Source organism: Camellia sinensis, chromosome 11 (assembly GCF_055761805.1).
Source record: "Camellia sinensis isolate YWXY chromosome 11, ASM5576180v1, whole genome shotgun sequence".
Classification (NCBI taxonomy): Eukaryota; Viridiplantae; Streptophyta; class Magnoliopsida; order Ericales; family Theaceae; genus Camellia; species Camellia sinensis.
In genome coordinates this window covers 106256981-106272425 of record NC_138971.1, presented here as the reverse complement: position 1 = coordinate 106272425, position 15445 = coordinate 106256981, and the positions used below count along the sequence as shown (strand labels likewise).

Below are 15445 nucleotides of genomic sequence, written 5' to 3'. Positions count from 1 at the left end.
TTTCATATTTAAGAAAGTGAAGTCTAATGAACTTATAAGTAGAGTTTTATTGAGTGGTAAGTGAAGTCTACTCATAATAAAGTAGTAAGTGAAATTTTATTGAATAATCAAGTCTAATGTAGTAGTAAGTAGAGTTTGATTGATTAACATTCCTCTCCATGCCACTATCAAGTTCTTCGCCCCCCTTATTTTTTTTTCTCAAAGATCAATTAATATGAGAGGAGCACAGCGTGGAGGGTGGATACCGGTTGTTAGGGAGAGGGGCAGATCAGGACCATGGAGGTCGGAAGGGAGTGCAAGTGTATTCAATGTGTTCGTGGATAACTTACCAGCATCTTTGAACCCAAAAGGCATGTACAATCTATTCACAAAGTTTGGAGTGGTAAAAGATGTTTTTATTCCGCAAAAAAGGCGCAGGGCGACTAACACAAGGTTTGGCTTTGTGAGGTTTGGTTGTTCTGTGGCAACAAATATAGCTGTCCAGAAAGCAAATGGGTTATGGGTGGACGATCGACCATTACAGGTAAAATATGCAGAGTTTGGGAAGGACAACGCTAGGGGTGAAGCTGAAAAGATGCCATCAAGTAACCAAGTGAGGAGATCAGTAGTCTATGCTGCTAAAGGGGGTGATGTTCCAACTGGTTGTAGTGGCCTTAGAGATAGAAGGTCATATGTTAACGTGGTGGCAGGCAAAAGGGGTGAAGGAGTAGGGATATCTTGGTGAAGACAGAAGAGGTAGGGAACGGATGGTTGTTTGAGAGTATAATAATCAGATTGAAGGTACAATATGCTAATATTAGCCTGAAGAGAGAGTTAGCAGCGATAGGAATGGAGGATGTAATGGTAAGAGATAGTGGGGGAAGGGATGTTGTTATAACATTCAACTCTAAGGAGGAGAGGGCAATGAAATTACCAGCTATTAAGGAGTTGATTGTTGATTGGTGTGAAGGATTTACTGAAGGAAAACCAGGTCAGGTTTTGGAGCAGGAAAGAAGTGTTTGGCTCAGTTGCTATGGCATCCCATTGCACTTGTGGAATAGTTCCAACATAAGAAGAATTGGTGAGGTGTGGGGGCAAGTGTTATGTTTTGAGAGTGATATGAGTCAACCACTGGCTTTTGTGTGTGCAAAGGTAAAGATTTCTACCAAAAGTATGGACCCTTTAAATTATGTGGTAAATCTAGAATGTAGGGGGAGGGTGTTTCCAGTGAGAGTTTGCGAAGAGCAGGTGATTAATATCATATCAGGAAAATGTTCTTGCAAATGTCACAAGGCTCAACATGTGGTAGAGATTGGCAGCTCAAATGTCATGGAAGAGCATAGTGTGGGGCGACAATCCAGGAAAGCCGAAGATGAAGATGCTGATGTGGAGGATGATTCAGCTGATGATATGGAGGTTGGGTGTGATGAGGACCAGGTAGGTAGGCCAGGTGGTGAAAAACGGAGTGTAGAGGTGGACAACATGGTATGTCGGAGGAGTGTGGAGGAAGACATAGCTGGTAGAAGTGATGGGGTGAACATAATGTCTGCTGAGGTCTGTAACATAATGATGGATGTGCGAAACCAGAGGAACGGCTCTGTTGAGGAGACGGTAGTTGGGCAGAGTAAGGATGATCTGGTCTGTATGCAAGGTTTTGTTAGAAGTTTAGACATAACTAGTGTAGAAGGGCCGGGGGTAAATATTGAAGTTATGTTGGGCCAGTATAACACACCAAATAGGGGGGTTGGGCCTTGTGTACCACGGGTTGGGCTGGGGCAGCAAGGAAAATCTGGTTGTAGTAAGGTAAAAGAAGTAGGGCCAGTTGAGAGATTGTCAAATTTATCAGAAGCCCATGAGAAGGAGCCCAGTTGCAGTTTGAGAAGGAATAAAAAAGGGAAGCAAAAGATCAAAAGCATTAAGAAATACAATCTGAATTTGCTACGAAGAAGGTCAGCTGAGTTAATGGGAAGATTTGGGAGCAGAAGTGCGGCAACAAGCTCGGTACGGTCCAAGGCAGCAGATTGGCGAGCAGCAGTGGCGGCATCGTCTTTATCTGCATCAATAGAGGGTGGTGTGGATAAAGGGAGGATCGTTCTTAATGAGGCTGATGCAACTCTGAAATTGGGGGAACTCCTTGGGGTGAAGTTGAATGGGAGGAGGGATAAAGTACTGGAGAAAATAGTGGATCTTGAACTGAAGGATATGGACCGAATTGAAGGGGGGTGAGAGTTGGGGAGTAGGTTATACCAGCTGGGGGTAATTAGGCGTAACAAAGGTTTTCTTATGAAGATGTTATCATAGAATATTAGGGGGATGGGGAGGAAGGAGAAGAGAAGCAAGATTAAGAAGATTGTGAAGGAGAGAAAAGTAGATATTGCTCTATTCCAAGAGACGAAGAAATCGGAGTTAACAGAGGAAGACGTCAGATCGGTGTGGTCAAGGGGCAAAATGGAGTATATGGTGGTGGATGCTGAAGGCTCTGCAGGGGGTTTATTGTGCATTTGGGATCCAGACATATTCCAAGTTAAGGATTGTTGCAGCAATAGAAGGTTTATATTATTATCAGGTACTCTCTATAACCATTTTCATTGTGCTATTCTTAATATCTATGCGCCTAATGATGTGGGATCTAGAGGGAATTTGTGGAATTGTTTGTTGAAACTGAAGGAGGAATTTCTCAATCCATGGTGTTTAGGAGGGGATTTTAATGAGATTAGGTAGATTGGGGAAAGGAAAGGGTGTTCAAGGAGAGATAAAGGAATGAAAGATTTTAATGACTTTATTGATATGTGTGAGGTATCTGAATTACAATTACTTGGGAGGAGGTTCACTTGGTGTAATTCTTGTACTGGTGAGAAGTGGAGCAAAATGGAGTAAATGGTGGTGGATGCTGAAGGCTCTGTAGGGGGTTTATTGTCAAGGGGCAAAATGGAGTATATGGTGGTGGATGCTGAAGGCTCTGCAGGGGGTTTATTGTGCATTTGGGATCCAGACATATTCCAAGTTAAGGATTGTTGCAGCAATAGAAGGTTTATATTATTATCAGGTACTCTCTATAACCATTTTCATTGTGCTATTCTTAATATCTATGCGCCTAATGATGTGGCATCTAGAGGGAATCTGTGGAATTGTTTGTTGAAACTGAAGGAGGAATTTCTCAATCCATGGTGTTTAGGAGGGGATTTTAATGAGATTAGGTAGATTGGGGAAAGGAAAGGGTGTTCAAGGAGAGATAAAGGAATGGAAGATTTTAATGACTTTATTGATATGTGTGAGGTATCTGAATTACAATTACTTGGGAGGAGGTTCACTTGGTGTAATTCTTGTACTGGTGAGAAGTGGAGCAAAATAGACAGAATTCTTGTAGACCCAAAGTGGCTTGAGGTGTTTAATTTTAAGCTGTGGGGTCTTCCTAGATTGGTCTCTGATCATTGTCCGCTTCTTTTGATGGAGGATGAGAGAGACTGGGGCCCAAAACCCTTTAGGGTGTGTTTGATTGGGGGGATTAGGAGGGGGGACTATCCATATTTGGATTGTAATCCAAATAGTGCACCTTATCCGTCGTTTGATTTTTTTTTAGTCCGGCGGACTCCATGTCCGGCTGGACTCCATGTCCCCCATATGGGGGACTATCCTGTCCTGGGAGGGGGGGGGGGACAGAAAGTGGGGGACTAATCACTGTTTGGATTATATGCGAAAATGACCATTTTGACCCTCTACTATTTAATTATATATTATATTTAATAAAATTCAATAAAATTTAAATGTCTCAATTTAAAAATAAAATAATTTTATTTAACTTTTTATTAATGTTTTATTTATTTAATTTTTTAAAATAATTTTTTAAAGATATTTTATTGATGTTTTATTTTAAAATTTTGTTTATGTTTTATTTAATTTCATTGTTTAAATTTAATAGATGTTTTAATAGATGTTTTATTTAAACAATTAAATGTTTAATTTCAACAATAAATAATTTCATTTATTTAAATTATGTTTTATTTAAACATTTAAACATTTGTACATCAACATGTTTATTAAATTATTTCAACATCTGTACATCAACATGTATATTTATTTAACATCTATTAAATTATGTTTTAATACGTCAACATTTGATTACATCTACATTTGTTAATTGTTAATTACATCAACATTTGTTAGTTGTTTAAACATAATCTATACATCAACATTTATTTAATTGTTAATTGTTTAAACATAATCTGTACATCAAAATAATTTCAATGTTAATTGTTTAAATAAAAATTTAAACATTTAACCATTAGTATGTTTAATTTCAACAATAAATTTTTATTTGTTTAAATAAAAATAATCTATACCAGTCAAATTTTTTTATCAATATTAGTATGTTTAAATATCTTTAAACAAAATTTAACCATTAGTATGTTTAATGTTTACTAAAAATAATTAAAATATTAAAGATATGTTTAATATTGCTATTACATAGTAAACAATTGAAAAAGGGTAAAATAGTCTTTTGTTCATTTATCCTATCCAGTCCGTCCAACCAAACGTTGGATTCACTGAAAATAGTCCTATCCAGACATCTAATCCCATGAAAAAACAAACACAGGATACATATCCAATCCGACCAAATAGTCCGGGGGATTCACAGTCCCAGGATTCAAGTCCGATGGATTCTAATCCCCCCTTTTCCAGTCCGTCCAATCAAACACACCCTTAGGGTATTAAATTCTTGGTTCTTACACAAAGATTTTCAGAGGTTCTGGGAGTTGAGTTGGAAAGAATCCAATATAGTAGGCTGGGCTGGCTTTATACTGTCTCAAAAATTGAAGATATTGAAAGGAGGCCTTAGAAGTTGGAATGTGGAGGTTTTTGGTAATGTACAAAATAAATTGAAGGTAGCAGAGGGTGAACTTCACGGTTTTGATATCCTGGCTGAAGACAGAGAACTTGATGGCGCTGAAAAAGTTAGGAGAAGTGAAATCAGAGCTGAGATGTAGAGGTTGAGTAGGATGGTTGAATGGGTATGGCTACAAAAGTCAAGACTTACCTGGGCAATGAAAGGGGATAAGAACACAAGATACTTCCATGTAGTTGCAAAATGCAGAACAGTTAGAAATGAAATAAATTCTATATTAGATGGGGAGGTGGTGGTTGAAGATCCGGGTCAAGTGAAGAACAAGGTGCTTGAACATTTTAAAAACCAGTACACAGAGCTTTGGTCATCAAGACCTGTGTTGAGGGGTTGTTTCCCATCAGTGGAAGGAAGGGTGAGGTCTGGATGGTTAGAATCAGATTTTTCAATAGCAGAAATTAGAGCAGCAGTGATGGATTATGATGGGAATAATGCACCAGGTCCGGATGGTTTTAATTTGATGTGTTATCAGAAATTTTGGAAAGTCATGAAGCGTGATGTGGTTAATTTTGTGAAAGAATTCCAAATCAATGGTAAGTTGGTAAAGAGTATTAATAGTTCATTCATAACCCTTATACCTAAGAAGGAGAATCCATTAGGGCTATCTGATTATCGACCTATAAGTTTGGTGAGTTCAATATACAAGATCATAGCAAAGTTGTTGGCTAATAGACTGAAATCTGTAATGCCTCATATCATAAGTGAATCTCAGTCCGCGTTTCTGAGTGGTAGAAATATTCTAAATGGGGTGTTAATAGCTAATGAAGTTGTTGACGGTTGGAAGAAAGCCAAAAAGAAGGGGCTACTTATTCAGTTAGACTTTGAGAATGCATATGATTCTATGAACTGGGGGTTTCTATTCTCAATGTTATCTAATTTTGGGTTTGGAGATAAGTGGATTAAGTGGATGAAGGAGTGCGTAACAACCGCAAAGCTCTCAGTGCTGGTTAATGGATCTCCTACAGAGGAGTTTAGCCCACAAAGAGGTCTAAGACAAGGGGATCCTTTGTCCACTTTCTTGTTTAATCTTGCAGCTGAAGGTCTTCATTTGTTGTTGAGTCGTGCCTCCTAGTTAAATTTAATTAAAGGTGTTAAGGTAGGCCATGCCGTTGTATTATTAACGCATCTCCAGTTTGCAGACGATGCATTATTGTTCTGTGAAGCCCAGGTGGAAGAAGTGAGGAAATTGAAAAGGGTGCTACGGTGCTTTGAAATTATGTCGGGACTTAAAATTAACTTTCACAAGAGTGTTGTGTGCGGTGTGGGTGTTTCCAAGGAGTTGTTAGATAGTTTTGCTGCAGTGTTGAAATGTAAAACTAAGGCATTACCTCTAAAGTATCTTGGGATGCCATTAGGAGCTAATCCAAGGAAGAAAGCTACATGGAAACCAGTGGTGGATAAAGTCAAAAGCAAGCTGGCTGGTTGGAAGAGGAAGCTGTTGTCATTCGTGGGGAGGTTAACACTTGTCAAATTGGTAACTTCAGCATTGCCAGTGTACTATTTATCTTTGTTTAAGATGCCAGAAGGGGTAGCTAGTGAGTTTGAGAAGATTCAAGCTATGTTCTTATGGGGTGGATCTGAACTGGAAAGGAAAATCCATATGGTCAAGTGGGTAGACTTCACAAAAACTGTGGAGAAAGGCGGTTTGGGTATATGGAAAATAAGGGACGTGAACAATTGCTTATTAATTAAATGGTGGTGGAGGTTTGGTAGTGAAAAGGATGCTTTGTGGAAGAGAGTGATTTGTAGCAGATATAGGATGGAGGTTGACGGTTGGATTCCAACTCTAATCCCATCTAATAGTCACTCGGGTGTGTGGAAAGGGATTATTGCTGTAGCTGAACAGTGTCGTAGCCTCAAGGAGTTTTACTTAAATAATTTTAAGTTGAAAGTTGGGGATAGGAGGAGAATCAGATTTTGGTCCGACAGTTGGTGTCAGCTAGTGTGCTTGAAGGAAGAATTTCCAATCTTGTTTAGGTTGACTGTGGACAAAAATGAATCCTTAAGAAGTTTGGCTGATAAGAAAAGAATAGTGGGTGGCTGGTCCTTTGAGTTTAGAAGGGGGCTATATGAGTGGGAGGAGCAAGAGTTGGCTAGGCTTCTTGAGTATCTGAGGGGGGCTCCAGCAGTGTGCCCTGAGAGTGTTGATAGGCCTACTTGGTTAGCTTCATCTGATGGGGTACTCACAGTGGCAGATCTTTATAGGTGGGGTGTGGTTAATGTGGGTGATACTATGAGTATTACGAAATTAATTTGGCTTAATGATATTCCTCTTAAGGTGCAGGTTTTTGGTTGGTTAGCTTGGAAGAAAAGACTTAAGTCTAAGGAATTTTTGCAAAAAGTGGGGGTGATTAACTCTAGTGCTTCCATTGCTTGTGTGTTTTGTGGTAGTGGTACTGAATCAGTGAATCATGTATTAATTTGGTGTCCTTTTGTGTGGAGGGTTTGGGCTGAAATGTTGGTTTGGTGGGATGTCCAAGCTGCAATTCCAGGTTCTGTGGAGTGTTTACTGCTGTGGTGGGCAGGGGAGAAGGTAAAGAAGAAAGAAAGGAAGATCTGAAGGGTGATCCCATTGGCTGTGATGTAGTCTGTTTGGAAGTGCAGAAACGAGTGTGTATTTAGAACAATTATTCCAAATCTGGTGGATCTTTGTGACTTAATTAAATATAGGATTGCATTTTGGCTAAAGCCAGCTTTCAAAGATTTTAATTTTTCAGTGCAGGATTTTGTGTTTAATCTGAGGCAAGTCAGGAAGTGTTTGGGTGGGTCTGATATATTTACATAGAGCTGTTTGGTTTGCTGAGGTGGATGGTGTAGTGCTCTGGTGAATGTTGTTAAGCTTTGATGTTTGAGGTATGATATACTACTGTTATGTTATTTTGTTGTGATTTCAGAGGTATGCTGGGCTGGTATGGGATATTACTCAGTTTGTGTGCTGTTTTGAATTGCGGAGTGGTGTATGCTGTACGGGTGTTTTAGCTAGTTTGCTGCTTGGTACTGTATGCTGATGGATTTGCTGCTTGTTGCTTGGTGCTGTATGCTGTGTGGCTTGTGGATTGGTGTATGCTGTATGTTGTGTTGTTGGTGGCAGGTATGTACTGTTGGGATTTGGTGGGTAGTGTGGGAGGTTTTTGGTCTGTTATGGGGGTCTGTTCACGTATGGGAAGGTTGTGCTGTTTGGGAAGATTTTCTATGGTCTGGTGGTTGAACTCTGCTGCTTTGTTTTTGCTTTGGTCCCTTAGTTCTGGGTTTGGTCTAGTTGTTTTCTGTTAGTCTGTTATCTTGTTTTCGGTTGTTGGTTCCTCACCAACTGGCGCTTGGAACTTTTATTTAGCTCAAAGCTCCTCTTTATAGATGTAATAGTTCATACTTTGATTGTTTCATCAATAAAGATTTTGTTTTGCCGATCAAAAAAAAAAGAAAGAAAGTAGAGTTTGATTGAATAGTAAATGTAAATTTATTGTGTAATAACTAAAGTCCAATGGAGTAGTAAGTAGAAATTTATTAAATAGTAAGTCGAATTTAATTAAGTAGTAAGTAAAGTCTTATGCAATAGTAAGTAGAAACTTATTAAATAGTAAGTGGAGTTTAAATGAGTAGTAAGTGAAATCTAATCAAATTATAAGTGGAATCCCATTGAGTAATAACTCGAGTCTATTTATCATGATGTAGTAAGTAGTAAGTCAAGTCTACTAAAGTAGTAAATGAAATTTATTTGAGTAGTAACTAAAGTTTAATAAAGTATTAACTGAAAACTCATTGAGTAATAAGTGAATTCTAATGAAATAGTACATAGATGCTAATTAAATAGTAAGTGGAAGATTATTGAGTAGTATGAAATTTAATTGAGTAATAAGTAAAATCTAATAAAGTAGTAATTGAAAGCTCATTGCATAGTAAGTGAAGTGTAACGAAGTAATTTCTAATTTCTTGTGACGTCCTGATATTTTAACCCATTTAATAATTATCAATCCTTTATTAATTTCCAATTTCATAATATGAAGTAAGAGTTAAAGAACTCTTCATGAAAACACAATCCAATTGGTGAAAATCACGGTCTCTATGTGGGCTCTGCTTTTACAAGATATTTAGGCTTGATTCTTAGCGAGAAGAGAGATTTCTAAAAAGAGAAAGGGTTTTTCAGAGCTAGGCAGAGAAAGAGGAAAGAGGAAGAGAAAAGTAAGAAAAAAAAAGCAAAAAATAACTTTTTAAGTTTGCTGATTCACGTAAACAGCTCGAGCGGTCTTTCCACCGCTACTGAGAGCAAAGTACTGGTTACTCCATCTTCACCGCTCAAACGGTAAAACTAACCGCTCGAGCGGTCACCCTAGAAAGAGATTGTCACACAGGCTTAGTTCTTAAGACACTCCATTCACAACCATTAAATTTGTATTTCATTTACTTAAGTTTATAATGTAAATAAGGAAATATCCCACATTTAGATTCAAAGAAAAATACAAAAAAATCAAAATCCAATTAAATCAAAAAGTGGTTCCCCCTGTTTTAGTACAAAAATAATTTTTCGTCTAAAATTTCTAAATTTGATGTTGAAATAAAGGGATTAATACTTCGTAGAAAAATCCCTTAAAAGCAAATTAGACTATTTAATATATGAGGAACAATTACCGTCAAAAATTAATTTTGAAATCATAAATTTTGAAAAATCCACTTTCCACACTTAGAAAATTTTCAAGCTTGACTCAATTGCGACAGAAGAACCTTTTTAATGCAACTATCTCTATACAAAAAAAGAAAAGAGAGCATGGTCTCAACTGGTGCCGTTACAGGCCTTTTCGATCATAATTAAAATAATAATAATAATTAATCATAATCAATATCACGATGAATCATGCATGGGTAATAACCAAATATCATTTAAGGCATATAACTAAAGAACTCTTCAATCATAATGAAAATTAAAATTACGTGAGATCAAAATTAAGGTTTGGTTTTTCTCAAGTTGTCATTTCAACTAGAGAAACCGTTTGAACTTGGTAGGCCCATTTTTGAAATTAATTTTGATAATTCGGACTGTTTAATTTTTTTTTTTGATTCATTGAGTAGAATATTCATGCAAAAAATTAAGATCGGTAGCTATATATTTGAATCATATTTGTTTTAAAAAATGGACGATAAATATAATTTCAAGAATAACTATCTATTTTTTTTTTCGTAATATAAATTTGATTATAACATATAGCTACCTATGTCCAATGATTTTGATTTTTTTGTATGAATATTTTACTCAACGAGTTCTAAAAAATAAACGGTTCGGATCATCGAAACGGAACCTATAGTTGAGATCCAAATATGAGAGAAGCTCAACCCTTATAACTAAAGCATAATTAACATAACAATATGTCACAAACAAGTCATAGTCATTAACACAATGAGTTATAATAAAATGTGGTGTTTGTTTGGAAGGATTCAAACATGGAATAGGACGAATAGTCCACCTGGACTAATAGTCCGTTGTTTGATTCAAGTTTTTTACACCAGACTATGAATCCAAAATTTATGGAATTGTTCTATGCCATGGGAGGGTGGGACACAACCCATAGGATAACTCATCCCATGAGATTAGGTAGTGAAATTACAATTTTGACCATCTACTATTTAATATCTTTTTTAAAACAAAATTTATTTATTAAATTATTTATACTTAATAAATTTTATTTATTAAATTATTTATACTTTATTAAATTATTTATTTTAATAATCATATGGTATTAATTATACTTAGACTAAGTTTGGCAAGTTGAAAAAAAGTAAAACAGTCAAAAAGTTACTCAAAAAGTTAAAAAGCTATCACTATTCACCAAAAGTCAAAAATTACGGCTGCATAACTCTCGATCCTAATTTTTCCCTACATACTAATTTATACAATTTTTAATACATATTTTCCCATAAAAAGTCAAAAAGTTAACCCAAACATCCATATTTTTTTCTCAATTTTTTAGTCCAAAAAGACAAAAAGTACACTTATTTAGGATATCCCAAACAACCCCTTAAGGCCTTGTTTGGGATACTTTAAAAAAGTCAAAAAGTCATTATTCTATTTAAGTCACATCATCTTATTTAAATCACATTACCTCTCTATCACATCAGTTCAAACCCGACCCATATTTCACAAAAAGCCAAAAAGTACACTTATTTAGATCATTCCAAACCACCCCTAAATTTGTTTTAGGTAATGTACAGGGTCTAGCCCAATTGAGGTCACATTTGTTTCGGTTTCAAGGGGTTGTAGTGTTTGCTGGACTAGTTGAGGAAGGTCGTATGCAATTTGACTCAACGATAAAAAGAATTTGTGCTTGAGCCTGCATAAGCATTATGGTTGCACGGTTGATTTATACTCACTTAAGCCAGTCACTTATTTCTGTCTTTGTATTCACTGTATGTTTACATTCGGTGTCTTATTTGAAAATAGGGGATGAGTCCCATTAAATATGGTGAAATTGAGCCAAAGTTGAAATAGATGCATAGGAGTTGGAAATCATCAGGCTGTGGCTTACACTAATTCTGTTCTTCATTACATAGTAGAAGAAGAGGAGGAGACAGCTTCGTGTAAACATAGTGAGAAATTTGGCATGCTTTTGGGTCGATCAGTTTAAAAGGAAGGTGTACCTATCAGGATTGTGAAGAAGCTTTGTGTTTGTTGGATTAGGCGCCACGCTCGGCACTAAGTCTATAGAAAACTCGACCTCACGACGAGGTGGTAGTTCAGTGAGGTCCTCTAGAAAGATATCTAAATACTCACAAACCACCCTAGGAAATACCCCTCGCACTTCACGGTTCCCATCATTCATCATGGTTGCAAAAAGAGAAATGAATTTGACTCGATTACGAAACTTATATAATGACAGTAAAAGTCTATCAATTTTACCCCCCCAAAAAATAGAAACAGTCACCACCAGAAGTACATATTGTAACTTTCCCACGATAACAATCTATAATGGCACGATAAGAGGACAACCATTCCATACAGATGATAACATAAAAACCCATAATATCTAATAACACCAAACTAAAAGGGAGTCAGTGATCAGCGACCTCGATCACACACCCGCGGTACCTATGCTTCAAAACCATCTTAACCCCAACCGGTGATTCTACTACAAGAAAAGATTTTAATGGTTCAGTATCTAACCCCAACATGGATGCAAATGTAGATGCTATGAATGAATGAGATGCCCCCATAGCTATTAACACATTGGCCTAAGTATTACATATAAGATATGTACCTTGCATCACCAATGGCCCAGTCGGCTGTTCAGATACGATAACTACATAGACTCTCCCCTGGGGTCTCTATTCACTCTGATCACCTCTCTGATGATAGGCATGTTGCATAGACTGTGTGGAGGTGGTTCCATGTACAACTCTAGATGTTTGTCCAGACTGAACTGGCTGATGAGTCTACCTCTTGCTCTATCCTACCTGAAACCCTGAAGCACTGGCCATTTCGGCAATTTGGGGACAAAACTTCTTCATATTACTCGGCTAACCAAAGTCTAACTCCGAGAACGAGTAGAAGTCTAACGTTGTTGGTTACCTCTCTGTGGACATACATTGGACTTGTGACGTTGCTCATCACATCGATAACAAGTGATCCCACTTTGTCCCGTACTATCTGTACTCTTTCCCGACATAGGGATGGATGACACAACCGATAATGGCGGTAGATGAGAAAATGTAGGACTCTTTAACTTTTTGGATGCTATAGAACCCCCTCGAGATTTTGAAAACCCTTGTCTCTTAAGTTGTCGCCTTTTCTCTTCACCTTTAAGCATAATCTTAACATGTGCCGCAGACTTCACTAGTCTATCATAATCCCGGATCATGTCCCCCATCACCTTCATCAAGATTCACGACCTTAGTCGCTTTTCAAACTCTAGACACTGACGCTCTTCCGTCGCCCTAAGGTTAGGTGGAAAACAAGATAAGCTCATGAAGGTAGCCTCAAACTCTGCCACTGTGGAGTCGAATTGTTCAAGTTCCTCAAAATCCCTCCTTAAATGTTCCCGTGCCGTAGGAGGAATGTATTTCTCCTGGAAAACATGAGAAAATGCCTCCCAAGTATGTTCAATTTCACACTTGGCATATTTCCACCATTGGTCGGCATCCTCCTTCAGTTCATAACTAGCAAGTGCCACCCGAAGTTCATTCTCACGAATGTCTAGAATCTCGAAAGATTTGGTGATTTACTTAAGCCATTCATCCATTCAGCATTCCTTTTTCAAGAATGAAGCCCTAGTCTCCCCTTCGATAGTCCTAGCTGCTTTCTTGGCTCTAAGAATATCCATTGATTCCTTAAGAGCACCGGCCATTTCTAGAGCCAGTACTTCCATAGCATCTTAGGCCGGTGGAGCGGCCACATTATTTTAAACCACTCATTCTTTTTAAGGAGGGACCTTTGGTTGAGCCAAAATATCCCGACCACCTCGACGAGGTCTACCACGACCCGTACCACATCCATACATCCTATATAAGAGTAGATGTGGACAAGATTAACTTAAAATTCACATACGAGTTCATCACTTCTCATATTATTTCTCTCTTAAGTCTCAATCTCATTCTTAACACGTAAGCACGTACACAAATAGAACACATACGGCTCCCTCTCCCAAGATATCAACTCATTCCACGACGCTCAAGGATTTCCTAGTGAAAAAAACATTGATCAGATGCTTTGCAAAGGGATTTCGATGAATGTAGTGGACACAAGTCATATCCCAGAGGATTGATCCCATACACACCAAATCATATAAACACATAGTCAAGTATGACAACCAACCCCTCATCCAAGCATGACAACCTAGTCTGACAACAGTCATTTCCCATGAACTCTAGGTATTTAACATGGTTTGCTCTGATACCAAATTTGTAATGCCCCAGAGACAATTCTCAATAAACACTTAAAAAAGAACATTCTTCATATATCCAAACAATACAATTCCATTCCAAAGATTCTCTTTCTCATTGAACTATAGATTCAATTTACAAAATTACAAGATATAGCTCTCAGTTTAATAAGTTAGAGAAAATTTCAAAATAAATACGTAGTCCTCTGAGCTTACTGTTTACATTGTGCCACTTTATACAAAAGACACAAAATTTCAAAATAAAAGTAAGAAATGAGTTGAACCCTTACATTACAATTTCGAAGTTCTCCAAACTTTAGGTTTTTAAAAGAGATAGTCATCTTTTTCTTCATTGATGGGGTTGTGACTCTTCATGTCCTGAAAATGTTAGTAAATAGGAATGAGCAATTGTCCAGTAGAGATTATATTTAACCAAGTATATGAATATTTGATTTAAAATATGCATGATGTCTATCACTACCCATGAATTTCCTTGTTTCAAATTTTATAACACAACACACAATTCAACATTCAATCTCCAAATTTTTCCACCCTCACACAGATGGCCAGTGGACAACTCAAACCTTTCGCTTTTGTCATCCTCATATGAACCGGCAAGTGGACACCTCATAATATTCTCACATTTGTCGTCCTCACACGACCGGACAAGTGGGCACCTCAACACATTCCCACATTAGTCGTCCTCACACGACTGGGCAAGTGGGCACCTCAATGCATTCTCAAAACAATAACATCTTAAACACATCACAAGGAATCACAAGGACCCTCCAATTTTACTCATCAATTATCCATTAAGTCAAATTCAAAGAACCTTTAGGGTTTCACATTACATTTTTTGGGCTTTTCCTTCCAAGTATTAATTTCCCTTAATTCATGTCTATTTACTCAATCTTTCATAATTGGTTACCCAACCGATCATCAATTTCACACAAAACACATTATCATCACAAGATCCATATTTATAATATATATCTACATCATCCATCTCAATAATTACCCACACCTTATGATTCACACACACACTTAAACAAAAGTATAAATATAAAAGGATAAAGAGATTCCTATCTCAAGAGTTGCAAGAAAAGAGATGAAGATCTATGCAATAAAATTTTAAAATAACACAATCCAATCAGTTCAAAACGTAGCTTTTGGCATGAATCACAACTTTAATGAAGGCTCAAATATTGATTCTTGCTTTTTACTAGATGAAATCTAGGGTTTTCAAACTAGGGTTTTGGAAAAAGGACTGTTTGAGAGAGAAGGAGTGTGAAAAAAATAAGCAAGAAAAGTGTTTGGATCACATTATATATAGCGACCCTTGTTTGAATCCGACCCGTTGATATTTTGGATTAAGGTTTCATTGCCTTTTATGGTTGTTCATGTCTTGCTTCTGCTTATCGTTTATTAGGTTTGGTTATTGGAGTGTCTTGGTTGCGTTGGGAACATGTTGGTGACTTGTTTCTCAAGTTGTTGTTGCCCAGAATTTTTCTTTTGCGCTCTAGCGGCACTTCCTATGCTTGAGTGATCATTGTGAACTTTCAACACTTCTGTAATTGTCATTCTTCACTCGAGTGGCCATTCTTACGCTCAAGCGGTACTTCTTCTGTAAAAGTTTTGAGAGTTTGTATTCTACGCTTGAGCGACACTTCCTACGCTCGAGTAGTCATGTTTTTTGTGTCTG

At 37.3% G+C, this 15445-nt stretch overlaps 1 protein-coding gene across 1 annotated transcript; it reads left to right on the top strand.

Annotated features, from left to right (window-relative positions):
• The first annotated feature begins 214 nt into the window (after nt 1-214).
• On the top strand, nt 215-724 carry LOC145802538 (serine/arginine-rich splicing factor SC35-like). The gene has a single exon (XM_082895266.1). The coding sequence runs from the start codon at nt 215-217 to the stop codon at nt 722-724; it is 510 nt and encodes a 169-aa protein (XP_082751392.1).
• Nucleotides 725-15445: the final 14721 nt, after the last annotated feature.